This window comes from Corapipo altera, unplaced genomic scaffold (genome assembly GCF_003945725.1).
Source record: "Corapipo altera isolate COAL_440 unplaced genomic scaffold, ASM394572v1 1, whole genome shotgun sequence".
NCBI classification, from domain to species: domain Eukaryota; kingdom Metazoa; phylum Chordata; class Aves; order Passeriformes; family Pipridae; genus Corapipo; species Corapipo altera.
In genome coordinates, this window is record NW_020884873.1 from 11,446,651 (window position 1) to 11,461,450 (window position 14,800).

The 14,800-nt window shown below is 42.4% G+C and overlaps 2 protein-coding genes across 5 annotated transcripts in view; both read left to right on the plus strand.

The window, feature by feature from the left end:
- The window catches only part of MYBPC1 (myosin binding protein C, slow type), a 91,026-nt gene extending 79,204 nt beyond the window's left edge, over positions 1-11,822 (plus strand). Inside the window, exon 30 of the transcript XR_003531120.1 lies at positions 11,811-11,822. The gene's annotated coding sequence lies outside the window, so the exon portion shown is untranslated. The remainder of the gene's footprint in view (positions 1-11,810) is intronic.
- CHPT1 (choline phosphotransferase 1) overlaps positions 1-14,800 on the plus strand; it is a 21,427-nt gene continuing 6,627 nt past the window's right edge. For 3 of the 4 annotated variants that reach the window (XR_003531125.1, XM_027664688.1, XM_027664699.1), the window contains exons 1-4: positions 1-326; positions 8,494-8,641; positions 9,614-9,755; positions 13,171-13,255. Coding sequence is in view for 3 of the 4 variants with exons in the window: in XM_027664688.1 (XP_027520489.1) it covers positions 84-326; positions 8,494-8,641; positions 9,614-9,755; positions 13,171-13,255 (618 nt within the window). In the remaining variant the exon portion in view is untranslated. Of the gene's footprint in view, positions 327-579; positions 607-8,493; positions 8,642-9,613; positions 9,756-13,170; positions 13,256-14,800 lie in introns of those variants that run through there. The other variant, XM_027664704.1, reaches the window with a different exon arrangement.

Below are 14,800 nucleotides of genomic sequence, written 5' to 3' on the forward strand. Positions count from 1 at the left end.
TGCCCCCGGCCCGGCCCCGCCCCGAGCGGCGGCGGCGGCGGCGGCTCCGTGACCCCGGTGCCGTCCGGTGCGGCGGTGCCGGCATGGCCGTGCCCTGGGCTCTGCCCGCGCCCCTCAGCCCGGCGCAGCTGAAGCGCCTGGAGCAGCACCGCTACAGCGCGGCCGGGCGCTCGCTGCTGGAGCCGTGGCTGCAGCCGTACTGGGGCTGGCTGGTGGAGCAGGTCCCGCTGGGGCTGGCGCCCAACGCCATCACCATGGGCGGCCTCCTGCTGAATTGCCTGACGGCGCTGCCGCTCATCGCCTGCTGCCCCAGCGCCGCCGAGCAGGTACCGCCAGCCGCGGCCGCCGCCTCTCCGGCACAGCCCGACCCCTTCCCCGCCGACCGCCCCACGCGTCCCGGTGCCCGCTGGTGCGTCCTGGCCGCCCACGGAGGCCCCGGGCCGTGCCCCGCGGGGTGCGGTGCCCCGTCACTGGCGGCTGCACCGGGCGTCCCGTGGGAACGGGGGCTGAGGCAGCGCTGCGGGTTTGTCCTGAGAAATCAGGGGAGCGGCGGTGCGAGGCTCACACTTCGGGGCAGCAGGGGTCAAGCTGGAGATGGATGTTAAGGTTTGAATGCCAAAATGCTGTGAAAGGACGAGGTTCAGTGGGCTCCGCTCTCCTGCCCGGCCCTTCGCTGAGCAGAGGGCCCCGCGGGGCCGGGCCTTCGGTGGGCACCGTCCTGCACTGCACGGTGTGGTTCGCACTGGTGCGTGGGACCCCAGACTCCTCCACCGACCATCATATCCCGTGTGTGCCTCAGCTTGCTGGGTAGGAAAGGTAACCCTAGGGGCTCAGGAGGAACGCTGTAGCACAGGGGCCATGGAGGCAGAACCAGCTGCTGGTCAGGAGAGAGAGTGCGGGATGTGCCCAGGAACGGGGCAGGGCTGGCTGGAGCTGGCCCTGGGATATGGCTCCTGCCCCTTCAGCATCGCTTGGTTCACAGCTGCGGCTCGGTGATGTCGCAGGTGTGTTAGCTGATAGTAGCTTAAATGTTTCCTGTCCTCGTGTGGGAAATATTTAATCGCTTTAACTTCTGGAGGGAAAACAGGCTTCTTAACGTGGGGCTGCTGTCACTTGAACTGCGTTGCCTGCAGTTTCTCTGACAATTTAAGGAGCTCTGTCAGCTTCACAGCCTGTTAGAAGTTTCCCATTGCAGTCTCTTTATGGTAGTTTGGGTAGCAATTATCAGGGCAAAGTTGTTTTATGTGGGTAAAATACCTTGAAAGGTGGCAGTTTTCCTTGTGTTCTGGTGGGCTTAAATCCTAATAGCACAGGTTGGCTGTTGGTTGTTTTCATTTTTTTAATTACATAGATTTACTTTGGTGAGCGTTCATGCTAGAAGAACATTTCTTTTTCTCTAGTTGCTTTGCCCTTTGTGCTAGCAGAGGTGTTTGTGACAGACATATCAGGAATCTGATGCAAATCACAATTAATTTTGCTTTGATCTTGCCCTAATCACTGCCCTGATATACATCACCAGGCACTCTGGCGTTCGGTAGTAGGAGAAGGGAGAACAGAGGTGATACCGAATGGTTGGAAACCGTGTATTGTCTTCTAGTGGCACTTTTGGAATTAAAATATTTGTGGAACTGCTACCTTTAGCTTAGTTTTGTGATGAAAAGATCAGTCGAGTGCCAGCTATGTGTCTGGATGTTCATTTTAACTTTTTCTCTTTGCTATTCAAATATAAAAGCAGAAAGTAAATTTTAAGTTGTTTTCTCTTGAAGACTCTTGTACCGAAAGAAAAAAGTTGTGTTGCAGACATCCAGGGAATTATTCCTTCCAAGAAACCTTAGGTTGGGTTTCAGGAACTTTACTGGTTTTGTGGATTTTGAGGTGTTGTTTGTTTTTTTTTGTTGTGGAAGCTGAATTTTTTAAGAACCTACAGTTTGGACTACACTTTTTTGTTCAGATGTCAGTATATCCTTTATAAATATGTACTGTGAAGCCAGACTCATCCTGTTGTTTTGTTTCTTGCCTCTGCACTGCTGAGAGTAGCCCTGATTTTCTCTTGCTGCATCATTTTAGAAGCATCATTCTACTTTGCTTGTTTAATGACTCAGCTTGTCTTCCACCTAAGGTGAGGTCATGTTTCTGGATGGCTTTTTGAAAAAGCTGGAACTGTTACAACACTAATAGGTGCTCGTGCTGTTGTAATATCTACTTTGTAGTTTTGGCTGGGAGGTATAGACTGGAGGGGGTAGGTGGAACTGAAGATGATGTTAAAGATGATTGAAATCACAGATTGAACTCATATCATAGTGAACTTCAACACCACTTCTCCATATGGCCTAGGCAACTCTTCCATTCATGAACAAGTTTTGATTACCTGATGGACAAACAAGAATTTGTTCTATTCTCTTGATGGAAGAGTGGGTGCACTGGATAGAAGACTTGGATAAAATAACAAACAGGTTTTGGTTTGAGTTTGTTTTTTTGGGGGGGAGGGGGTGGTTCTGAGTTGGTTTGTGTGGTTGTTTTTTATTCCCTAACCAGTTTTAAGTGGGCTATTTTGTTAGGCCTTTATTAAAAACACAGAAGTCTTGATGTTTGTACAAACTGTCCAAAACAAGTAAGACTGGTAGCTGAAATCCCTCAGAGAGTAGCTGCTGACGGATGCTTGGAAAAGACATTTTTCTCCAATACACCCTTCCAGCTGCCAAGACTGTGGTTTAGCAGTTTCTTTGCAGGGGATTCTGCTTGGGTTACTTGCTAGAACAGCAGCTGATGGATCTGTTTCCCCATGGACACTTTCCACCTCATGATTTTGCCCTTTGAATTAGTTGTTTTGAACCTGTTTGTTCTTTCAGCTTCCATTATGTCATATTGCAGTGATTTCCACAATTTCATACTGCTTACCCCCAACCCCAATGCAATTAATGTCTCAAACCATACAATGCTCCCTTGGTCTCTTAATGTGGAGGCATTATTTCCCTATACACTGTTCTTTTTGTCTTCATCGGCATCAGTAGCCACTAAAAGCCAGTTTGTTACTGACCAACACAGTATGTTTTGGATTTATAAAATATTGTCTGCTTCAGGAATGTCTTCTTGTCTAGCAGGAACATGGGTTGTTTCACTGCCTCCTGTAAATGCACGTTTCAACATAAGCCTTCTTATTTGCAGCTAAGCCATTAGCAGATTGCACCCTTCAAGCACTGTTGTAACCAAAATCCGTGTGTGTGCAGTTTTGTTGAGTGTTTGTCCCGTTTCCTACCCTCTGTAACTTAGGAGAGTAATCTATAAAAATAATATACAGGTGTGGTGGTGAGGAGGTCACTTGCACATTTCATTTTCTGTGGAGGGCTGAAATATCTGGTTCACCATGACTGCAGCCTGGGTTATATTTTGTTTTGGGGTTGTTTGGGGTTTTTTGACACTAATTACAAAATATTAGGAATGAAAAGTTTTGCTGATGTTAACTATGAGCAATGTGTGTTTGCTGTGTTAGAGTGCAAAAAGGAGCGCTTTGTACGTGAGGATTTCCATTTTATCCCCACCATTTGCCAGTGAATTGTTTTGCTCCACTGCCAGCAGACTTCTCTGAAGTAGCTGCAGTCAGTTCATTAGGTTTTGCAGGTGAATCTCATGTACTCCTCCCCATTCTGGGTAAAACTGGGAAGAGAACTGACTAGACATAATTCTCTGTATTTCTAAAAGAGAGACAGGTAACTTTGATCCTCTACTGTCATGGTTGCTCATGGAGGGGCCTAACTTAGGTAATCCTTCAAGCTCAGCCACAGGTCTCTCTAAAAGCATACAACAGTTGAGTGGAAGAGACCTTTAAAGGCCATTCTGTCCAACCCCCCTGCCATGAGCAGGGACATCTTCAACTAGATTGGGTTGCTTAGAGCCTCATCCAACCTCACTGCAAGTATTTCCAGGAATGGGGCATCCACAACCTCTCTGGGCAACCTGTGCCAGTGTTTTACAGCCCTCATCATAAAAAAAAAATCGTCCTTATATCTAGTCTAGATCTACCCCCTTTTATAGAGTCATAGAATCTTAGAATGGTTTGGGAAGCTGGAATTTTAGGACAGAAATGCACACTAACTGTAATTATTACTTTGTATTGAATTTATTAAAAAAATCTTGAATCTTGTAGCAATTACAGCAGGATCTCAGCAAACAACTTGGAATAGAGGGAAGACAGGAAGAGAAAAGCATGGATTATGGATATGCAGTTCGGGCAGTTATAGCAAAAGGGGGCAGCGGTCAAGGGTTCTCATGCAGAGGGAAGGAAGGGAGGCTTGTGATGGCTATCTCCATAGAATTGTTTAAGAAATAGTGTAGTGAATTTATAAAAGGATGTCATACCTTGCTGAAACATGCTGTTTAGAAAGCCATACATCTAGGGAGACCAAAAAGCAGTGGAGGGTCTAGGTGACTCCAGCTATCTCTACTATTAACTGCTTGGAGGGAGAGGAACATTGATGAGGTGCTGTCTCCGCTTCTCTCTCTCTCTTTTTAAAAACCTTTCTTAAAAAAAAAAAACCAACAAACTTCTCCAAACAAACAAACCACCTTTAAAACTGAAAGAGGGATTATCTTGAAGTTTTTCCTGCCAGAGGGAAAAATGAGGGGAAGATATTCACAGGCATGATATTATGTAAACAGCAAGGGCACAACTGAGGTTTCTGGGAGAGAGAATAGAGAAGTAAAAGAGGTCGAACTGGAGAAGCTGCTATGAACTGGGTGTGTGTGTAAGTGGGGGAGAGTGTGAAGGACGAATCCCCTGACTGTGCAGAGAAGTGTGAAGCACTGAGTGGAGTGGGAAATTCATCCAATACCAATCAGTGAGGAACAGAGCAATCAGTTGTGAATGGGAGAAGGAGGTTATTTGGCATGAAATAAGACAGTGAAGGTCCAGGAATCCTGACACTTGAAGGAAATGAGCTCTTTCAGAGAGCTTGTTGGAGAGAGGAGGATGCTAGAGGAATGCAGGGAGTCCTTGGTGTGCATGTACTTGGAGTGCAGTATGATTTTTTTATTATTATTTTTATGATTTTTTTTATTTTTTTCAACCCTGCCCTCTTCCCCTGCTGTAGTTCAGGGTTGAACAGCCCCCTCCCTTCTCCTGCTGTTAGTACAGTTGCACACAGTGAAGAGAGGGAAATGATCCATGTTTGGGAGGAAGAGGGAGGGAGTGCAGTCAAAATGTCCTTCTCTGTTCTGGATTTGTTCCAAAGAGGGGCCATGTAAACTGGGCCAAAGCTATTAGCTGTGGATTGAGGAAGTGAGATTATGGCTAAATGTGATGAGTAGTTAAGGGGACCTGAATCCTTGAATATTGCAAGAGCTTAGCTTGTTGAACCCTCTGGACTTGGACTTTGCTTGAAACAAGTCGTAAGGGATCTCGCTGACACATATAGTCTTCTGCAGCTTTGTGTGCTCTTTTGTGAGGTGGAATCACAGAAGCAGAAGAATGGTTGCTGTTCTACCTCCATTGTTTCTGAATGATATGGTTTGAAGCTGGCTCCCTGCCAAGTCTCCAAACCTTATCACCCTTATCTGATGTTTCTGCCTGGTTTACGTAAAAATCATAGGGAATACTGGGTAAATCTGGACCCTTCCTTGGTTACAAACTGGTCACCAAGGAAGGCCTAGACCAAACTACCACACTGAAGGAGAGGTATGTCACACATACCTGTCAAACACAACATGCACATGGCTTATTGTTTTGGCACCCTCTGGTTCAGTAGATGACCGAACCTGCTGTATCAAATTTGTGTGTGACAAGATTCTGGGGCCGTATGGTCTTTCAGACATCCTTTTGAATTGAAGCAGAGAAGCATCTCCTCTGCTGCTGGCCTCCTTCACCCAGGTTTGTGTTCTCTTATAGTTCTGTGAGAATAGCATCTGGCTCTGGCCAAATAATACATTTGCTTGGGCAGGATATCACTTTGGGCAGAGATAATAAACACCTCATCAGTGAAAAGCTGATGGTTATTGGGAGCCTCCTGACCTTTCTACTCAGTCTGTCAGCCATGTCAGCATTCTCAAATGTTCCCACTTCTCTAATTTGTGAACTACTTGGGTCCAGCGTGGGAAGCTGTCAGGGGACATCCCTGGATGGAGAGCCAGGCATGTGAGAAGGCAGAGGAGACACCAGCTGTAGTTGTATTGAGAGGGTGAATAGCAGAGAAAATCCGTGGTTATTAGGAACTTTGGAAACCTCAGTTTACCGTTGGTGATTTGGAAAACTGTTTTTTACTGGTTAAAACATTAGAGCATTCATTTAATATGTGAAATGACAGTTGATCACAAATTAATTTTGGTTATTACCACTTTGGGTTAAATTTGAACTGACAGCTAGGGGATGAAATGCTCCAGATGGTGTTTCTAAGTTCTGTGACACCTGTTCCCCTGTTCTTAACCAGGATTTTTTTCCCTTCTCCTCAACTGTGGGAATACTGATACACCTGCTACAGGTGCTAATGGATACAGATGATCCTTGGGAAGAAGGTGAACACTCTCTCCCTGCCTTTCCAGATCAAGGGGCAGAGTGCTCTAGTTTTGGAGTCTAGGAGGACTGTTGCTTTGATTTGTCCCAGTAGAAGGCAATGCAAACAGATTTGGATCAGCAGTCTGAATGATTATACCTGTATTTATTATAGCTTGCAACTAGACAAAAGCCATTTCTTTGTCAAAAAGATCTAATAAGAGAAGTTTGAGTTAAAGCTGATTTATTTGTTTATTTTTACATTTAATGTATTACATTTGTTTGCAGCAAGATAAATGTAGACAGTGTTACCTTGAACAGAAATTCTTGCATCATGTTCTGTGGGTTGTGGAAGCTTTCATAAACTGACTACAGTGACCAACATGCAGGCCTTCTGGTTTGGTTAGAATTGAGGCTGTATTTCTCCTGGATCTTGCATTTAAAAAGACTGTGCTGATGCTATGCATGCAGCATACAGCACTACAGCTAATGATAACGTGCCATAACACGTTTCTCTTCCTTAGTGGTGTTTCAGTGATGGAAATGATCAAGTTAAGTAAGAAAGTGCCCATGCTTTGGCATTTGACTTCATTGGTGATGTGCCTCACGCTGGGGTGAATGCTGAGTGGCTAAGGAATTTGGCTAGCATATTTAGCACTGGATACAGTCTGCTTTCGTCTGTGGTGTGGAGAACCTGATAACTAAAGCAAGCTAAAATCTATTTCAGTTAGAGGTGTATGGTTGCAAAAGGAGGGGAGCCTAATGCAACCAAAAAGCCGGTGTTGTCCTGTGCAGAATTGCCAAGCGTGGCCTTGTTTACTTGCTAAAATCCAGGGATTAGGATGACAAGTTTTGATAGATCTCAGTCGTTTCCTAACTGGTAGAAGGGTGTCGCAGCAGGGACGCCTCGTGAAACACTGCAGGTTATCTTTGTGGCACTTCACGGGAATGTTGGCGAGATCTGATCTGTCTAAATCTGCTTAATAGCCTTTACTGGACTTAGGGAATACCTGAAATCATGTTGGTCAATGTGTGCTGCAGGAGAGGAATTGCAGAGGTGGAGTGCCACAGCAGCTGTCCCTTGCCTGGGAGTCGGAAAGGATCCAGCCCTCTGTGTGTTCACTTGTTCAACCTGCAAGTTGCATTTCCAGCATTTATACCTGACTTTTCATGAACAGCGCTTCTAAATGCTGAGGATACCACTTGACACTACTTGAGGCAAAAATGTTACCTGTGCTTTGTTCAATAGATGTTTTAAATAATTTTTAGCAAAACTTAATTCCTAGACAAAGTCATACTGACTATGCATATGGAAATAATTCTTCTGAAAGGAATGACTGCAGAACAGTTCCTTTGAACCTAAGACTGGTGTTAATGTAACTAATTCACAGCTCATTTTGAAACTCTGATAGTGTAAATTAAGTAGATAGTTGCTCCTGCATGTCTAGTGAATTACTTAATTTCTCTAAACCCCATCCAAAGTGCCTATGTAGTCAATTTTTCTATGTTGGAAAAAATACCTTTCCCTAGAGGCTGAAGTCTTTATTTAGTAAAAAACGCAACAGGTTTTTATATGTATATGTTGTAAATCTGAGCAAATCATCTAAGTGTCTATCACATAAAACGCTGAGAGCTTTAGTAAGGGCTTTGCCACTGCTTTCTTTCTTAAAGATTAATCTTATTTTTACAACATTTTTCAGCACAAAGAATGCAAATAATTACAGAAATATGGTGGTTTTAAGGTAGAAAAAGAAACCAGTTGATGCAGAATAGAACGTAAAGTTTTGGTTTTTTTCAAAGTAAATAGAAAGACCTGTGTTCCACTGGTGTATCTGAAGTAGTTCATTACAGTAGTTACTACAATTCACATAGAAATTAGTGCAAGGTGTTTGGTTTGCCTGTTAATTAAGTAACAAATAGCACAATATAGTATTGTTTTACCTTTAATGAAACAGATTATCAGCTAAGAAATTGGGAACTACCTAGTGACCTTTTATGTGAATCTCTTTCAGGCACCTTCTTGGGCATACATCCTGGGTGCATTAGGACTTTTTATCTACCAGTCTCTGGATGCCATTGATGGGAAGCAAGCCAGAAGAACAAACACTAGTTCTCCTTTAGGAGAACTCTTTGATCATGGTTGCGACTCTATTTCCACAGGTAGCCTTCACCTACTGTTACCCATCCTAGTTTATAGAAGTTACCCCTGCTCAGAGCAGGGTCAGCATATTCCCATCTTTTAGTATGACTTCTCCATCTCCTGGTCCACGCAGCCAAGTCTGCCTCTGACCTTTGCACCCTTGTCCAGTATCAGGGGGGATATTTCAGAACTTCCTTTGGCAGGTGTTGGGTAAGATGCATTCTGGTCTTATTTACTGTGCACCTTCACATACAGTGTTCTTTGAATGAGCTAGATGGTGAACAAAGAACTCCATAAGAGCATGCCTACAAATTCTTTACTTTGTGTAGCCTGTGTTTTCCATAGGGTACAGGTGATGCAAAATAAAGTATTTGAAGGATATAAAAGACTGATGCTGGCATGTGAAACTAAAGATTCAACTTTAGGAGAGAGGTGCCAAAATATCAGTTTGGTAATAGGGCATCCAGCCTGGCACTTGGAAGAAGGATAATTCCATAGAAGAATGAGTTTTAAAAAAGTTGTGAGTCCTTAAGAAGTAAGCCTTGCTCAATTTCACTTTCCAAAACTTAGTGGCTGTTGTTGCCAATGCCTTCTATAAAGCTTACTGGCTGAAACCAGTTGCTCTGGGAGTTAGTAGGTTCTTTATGCCTCATTTCCCAGAGGAGTGCAGCTGCCAGTCTCTGAGCTGAGCCCTTCAGCTGAAGTTGCCGGTGTTGCAGAGAACACAGTGATGACAAGGCTAGGAGAAGGGAGAACCCCTGAAGGCCAGAAGGCAGGGCCCTCACTTGGCAGAAAAGGAGTGCTGTGTTTTGGCCTCTCCTGCCAGGACTCTCCCTGAGGTTAGCAGCTTAGCTACTCAGTAAAGTATCAGTCATAGCATTACTTTGTTAGAGTGATTGTAAAATGCCCTGTGATTTTTATTTTATTTTTTGTAATTTCTCTATTTCAAGCAAAGAGGTTATATAACTAACATGTTCATTTCTGCTTTTCAGTTTTTGTTGTCCTTGGATCCTGCATAGCAATCCGACTAGGAACAAATCCTGACTGGTTGTTTTTCTGTTGTTTTGTGGGACTGTTCATGTTCTATTCTGCTCACTGGCAGACATATGTATCAGGCATACTAAGGTTTGGAAAGTAAGTAGGTATCTTTAGAAGCACATGTGGCTTAATGTCTGAGGCTGCTAGCTGCTTTCAGTTTCTTCTTGGTTTACTCCCTGCTTTCTCTTTCTCTCACGTTCTTCTACTCTTGTGTTTTACCTGGCAAGAAGTTTAAACTCTGCATAATACTGAGGACTTGTTCTTTTAGCAGCTGATTTTTAGCTGTATACACTTTGTTTGCATGCATTTGGCTCTTCTGTCTGCAGATTTGTTCTCAGAACCCATAAAAGCACCGTGCAGGCTCAGGCCAGAGACGTCTTGTTTACATTGCAGACAAGTGCTCTGTGTAGGAGTAGGGACAGACCAAGCATGTGCAGTACCTACCTTTGTAATCTCCAAGCCACAGAACAGTTTCAGCCCCAGGGGACTCTAGACCACATACATTTTTAGATATATTCTCCTGCTAATGGGTTTCCCTTTCATAGACATCTTCAGTCTTCCTTGGAGCAAACTCTCTGCATCCATTGCATCCTTCAGCAAGGAGCTCCAACAGAGCTATGGCAGTGCTTGAAAATCACCCCACGTTTATGTGGAGGCCTTGCTTTTAATCTGGCTCATGCTGGTTTCGATGTCCTTTAGGTTTTGTTTTAGGTCACAGTTCTGGAGATTGCTGTGATGCTGTTCATGACCTGATAGAAGTTTCATCTGTTTCACTGCAGCGTAGGAGGAAAAGTCATAACATTCATGAAGAAGATATGATTTCAGTTTAACTGCTAATAGTGTGGGGATTGCTGCACCCTCCTGTAGCTGTGGTGGTGCCTAGCCATGGCCTTTTGCTGTTTTTAAGCAATGAGCTGCACTTCAGTGAGGAAAAGATCAGAGACTTCCATGGCAGCAAAATGGGAAATAAGTTATAGGTGAAGGCTGTCCTTCTGCTAATCCCAGTGACTTTCCAAGTCACCTGTTCATAGTCCTACTTAGCTTTGACCTGTGAGAAGCAAATCTGAGCATCCCTGGGCACACAGGCTGGTGACCAGCTGTCCTCGCACACTGTTCGATGTCTGCATCAAATGCAGGCTGTCCCTGGGATATTGCTAAGGGCTCTTTTTAGTTTGCTGATAATGCATTTTACCACGGAAACTATAATTCTTCTGCCTGCCTGCACGTCCTGAATTTTTAAAGGACATCTTGTGCTGTAAACAAAAATAGGTGCTTTAGAGTGATGGCTGAAATAGGATCGTTTCTGTGCGTGACTGAAGGGAGATGGACTGTGCCATGAGCCCTGCCATTTTGCAGACATGATTGCTTTTCTGTGACTTTTGTTCTTGCATAAAGTGTGAGAATGATTTCCTCACATCAGGAAGGCACTGAGACTCCTATACCACATAAAAATTACATCATTAAAAACTCAGTTACTTCTGCTTAAGCACAGTGATAGTGCATAGTACAGACAGTTCAGAATGGCCTGGTGTTCCATGCTTACTGTTTGAAGTTAAACAGACAAAACTTTTCTCCAAGATAACTCATTTCTGTTCAGTGAAAACAGGTCACAGTTTTTTTTTCAAGGCTTGCAGTTTTGTTTCTCTTAAGAACAGAGGTGTGAGTCTAAATGAAGAAGGCATTAGTATAGTGTTCTAAACATGGTAATACATAATAACATGGATGGAACCTTTCACTGATGCTGTTCCCAAATTAGCAGCACTTGATTTTAGAAATCGAATCACAGATGAGAGATTCCTACTGCTGATGGCCAGGAAGGATCAGAGAGCTGAATAATGTAACACTGTCAGGTTATGTGGAATACTGCACAGTGTCTGATTAAAGTCTTTGGACTCTGATTTGGGCTCTGTTGCAACCAACAGTCTGAGCCTCTGTAAAACTGAGTATTAAACTTTGGCACATATAATGATTCAACTTCAAGCTTCCTCCCACCAGCAGCAGCAACAAAGCCAATACAGATTAGAAATAAGTGTTAACAGTGCTGAATGCAACCTGTGAACCCTTGCACTTGCACATGGACACTTTTGAATGATGTAACCAACAAGTTCAGCAATGACTGGGTAGATGTAACACTTCATCCCTGGCAGAGAGGGAAGAGCCCACTCCCAGCACCACTGTCCCATAACAGACTGTCATTTGACTTTGAGCCAGTTCATGAAATGGGCAGAAGATGAAAAACCTACACTAGACTGGCAGGCTGAACTGGCTCACCTTGGAGTCTGATGAGCACTACAGCTGGTAAAGTTGGAGGAATGCAATGGTGTAGGAAGACAAGGACTCCCCATTCTAACAGCTTTAAGTAGTGACAAGGACCTCAGCTTATTACCTAGCTGCAGTTTAAACCTAGCATATTTTATCACCATCTTTCTAATGAAAGAAGAGAGTTTAATGTTAACACAATTATCAAGTTCAGGTGAATATTCTGTTCACCAAGAGTTGACTGCTCTCTCCCTTTAAAAATAAACTGTTTCCTGTGCAAACAGTTCACATGCTAAGTAAGTAACAATACACATTGACTTTGGTCATAATATTTTGAACCAGCAAATTTATTCTAACTGCTAAAAGAGATGTTGTATTTTGAACATTTATTGTCACTGCTGGTAGCTTCAGTATGAAGATCAGGTACCTGTCTCAAAACCTTTGGTACCTTAAAAGGCACCTTTGATGTGCACAACTTTTTTTTTATTATTATTATTTATTTTAAAGCTTTATTGGAAGTTTTTAGGGTTTTTTTTTGTCTTGAGTCTCTGCTTAAATGAGTTCTTCTCATAACATTTCATCAGTTTAAGACAGTACTAAAGAATTGTCTGAGAACAAAAAAGTTGGAAGTCTAGACTTAATAGGGCATACAAGGCCACCTTTTTTAAAACAGCTTTTATGAAGAAAAAGCAAGATAGCACTTACATGTCCTCAGAAATGGGACAGATGCTTAGCTGTCCTTTGACTCAGTCCTCCCTTATGTCCTGCAGGCTGTATCTGTCAGATTTTCATGATATGCTGGCTTAAAGAAATCCCTTCTGTCCCAGCCTGCTCTTTACAGTCTCTGCTTTTATGTGCTCTGCTTCTATTGGAAATGGTTGATTGCATTTACCTGTGAGCTTCCCTTAAACTTTGATTTGACACTTACCTACCAACAAGTCTGTAAATTTGTACACAATTCTCAAATAGTTAACAATGTATTCACTGAAGATTTTCCTCCATTAAAATGATATGCAGCTTGCTCCAGATAAGGAGTATAGCTTTAATTTTACATCTTAGCCAGAGATGTGTGCCTACATATAGAGTACTTTTCTCAATCAAGGAAAGTAACTTATGTACATTGATATAATTTGAAGGATAGTCACTGGGGATAGTTATAGAAGGATAGTTATTCTCCCCTCCCCACACGCATACACTTTACACACAGCAAAAAGTCCTTTTCTTTAACTAAATCTCTTCTTTTGCTTCACAGAATTGATGTAACTGAAGTTCAGATAGCCATAACAATGCTGCTCTTGATATCTGCATATGCAGGAACAGCAATATGGGACTATAAGGTAAGTGTGTTAAGTGTTCAGAGTTCCTGTTGAGCATTCTGTTCCTGTAAGTGCTCACTGTTCCTGTGGTATTTGAAGCTGTCCTATGCAAGTACCCTTGACACCAACCAGTTGTCTAATGTTCTGTTTTAGCTTATTGTATAAATGCAGGTTGTTTTGATGTTGTAGTTACCTTAGATATAATGTTGTGACTCCCTATGCACAATTTAGAGCTACATAGAGGAAAAAAGACCCCATCTGCCACTTATATGAACTTCTGATCTGGAAATAATACTCTACATTTCAGCGAATAGTTTTTGTTCTGGTTTGATATATTTTGGATATTGTAAGACATACATTTCTTTTCAGTTAGATGATCTACTTTAAAATTTAAGGATGAAATGTTTTAATTTAATGAAACCATGGGATGAAGTCAGGGGGGTTTTGGTTAGTCCATATTTGTGTTGATGCAGATACATTGACTTCTAACAGTTACGTCCCAGCCACATAAATGTAATATCTCTATAGAATTCCTTTCTGTCTCTGACTTTTATTCTGATCTTTAGAGATGTACTTTAGTGGACAGTATCAGAATTATATGAAACTTAAGATCTTCATCCTTTCTAGGGTCTTTACTCAGAAATTTATAGTTCTTCTTGGCTGTAGCAGAAGGAAGAGCTGAAAGCATTCCATACTATTGATAACCAATAGAAATTAACCTAAATATAAACCACCAAGAAATTAGAATGAATTCATAAGTTTACTCAGCAATTAAGAAATGCTTAGCTAAAGTTTTTCCTTTCCCCATACTGCAAGATATTTTTTGTTTGTTTTCAAAAAGCTTATTTTAAGGTTGGAAAATAAAGTAGGTGCATTAGACTTTAATTATGATTGATTTCTTTTTCCTTCACTATTAAAATCTGTTGTAGTTATGCTGTATCTCAAAACATTCTATACTCAAAAATATAGTCAATGGTTTCAATTTATTACTACTTTTTTTTTTAATCCTCTGCTGCCTTTGGAAGGTTCCTTGAAACTGCAATTGATTCCAAAAGGTAACTGTTTAATTACAATTTGTATCTGGAGACTATTCAGCATAGTCTCATGATATGCAAAGATACAGCATACAAATAACCTACCAAAACACACAGCAGGCAGATGGTGTTTGTGTTTCCTGTGGTTCAGTGTTGTGTTATCCAGTGAAATAGGAGGAACTCCCCTCCTCCCCCCTCCCATACCATGGTGATGCAGTACTCTCTGTCAAGTTTTTGCTTATGTAGTAAAAATGTTTGAAGAACATAGTAAGGAGGAACAGAGTAAGATCTAGCTGAATCTCAAGAACAGAACTTAAGTGCTCAAAAGTTGAGTTTAAACATTACAAAAGATATTTCTCGTTTCCTTAGTAAGGAGACAAATTCCAAACACTGTTGTCCTGAGCTTTTTCCCGGGAAAGCAAGAGTTGAAATAATATGTTTGTTTAGTAGGTGTGAGTGGCTTCTATAATCCCTTTTTAAAAAAGGTGTTGTGCTTAACCTCTGATATCTTTCTCTTGTCTTGTTGTGGTGT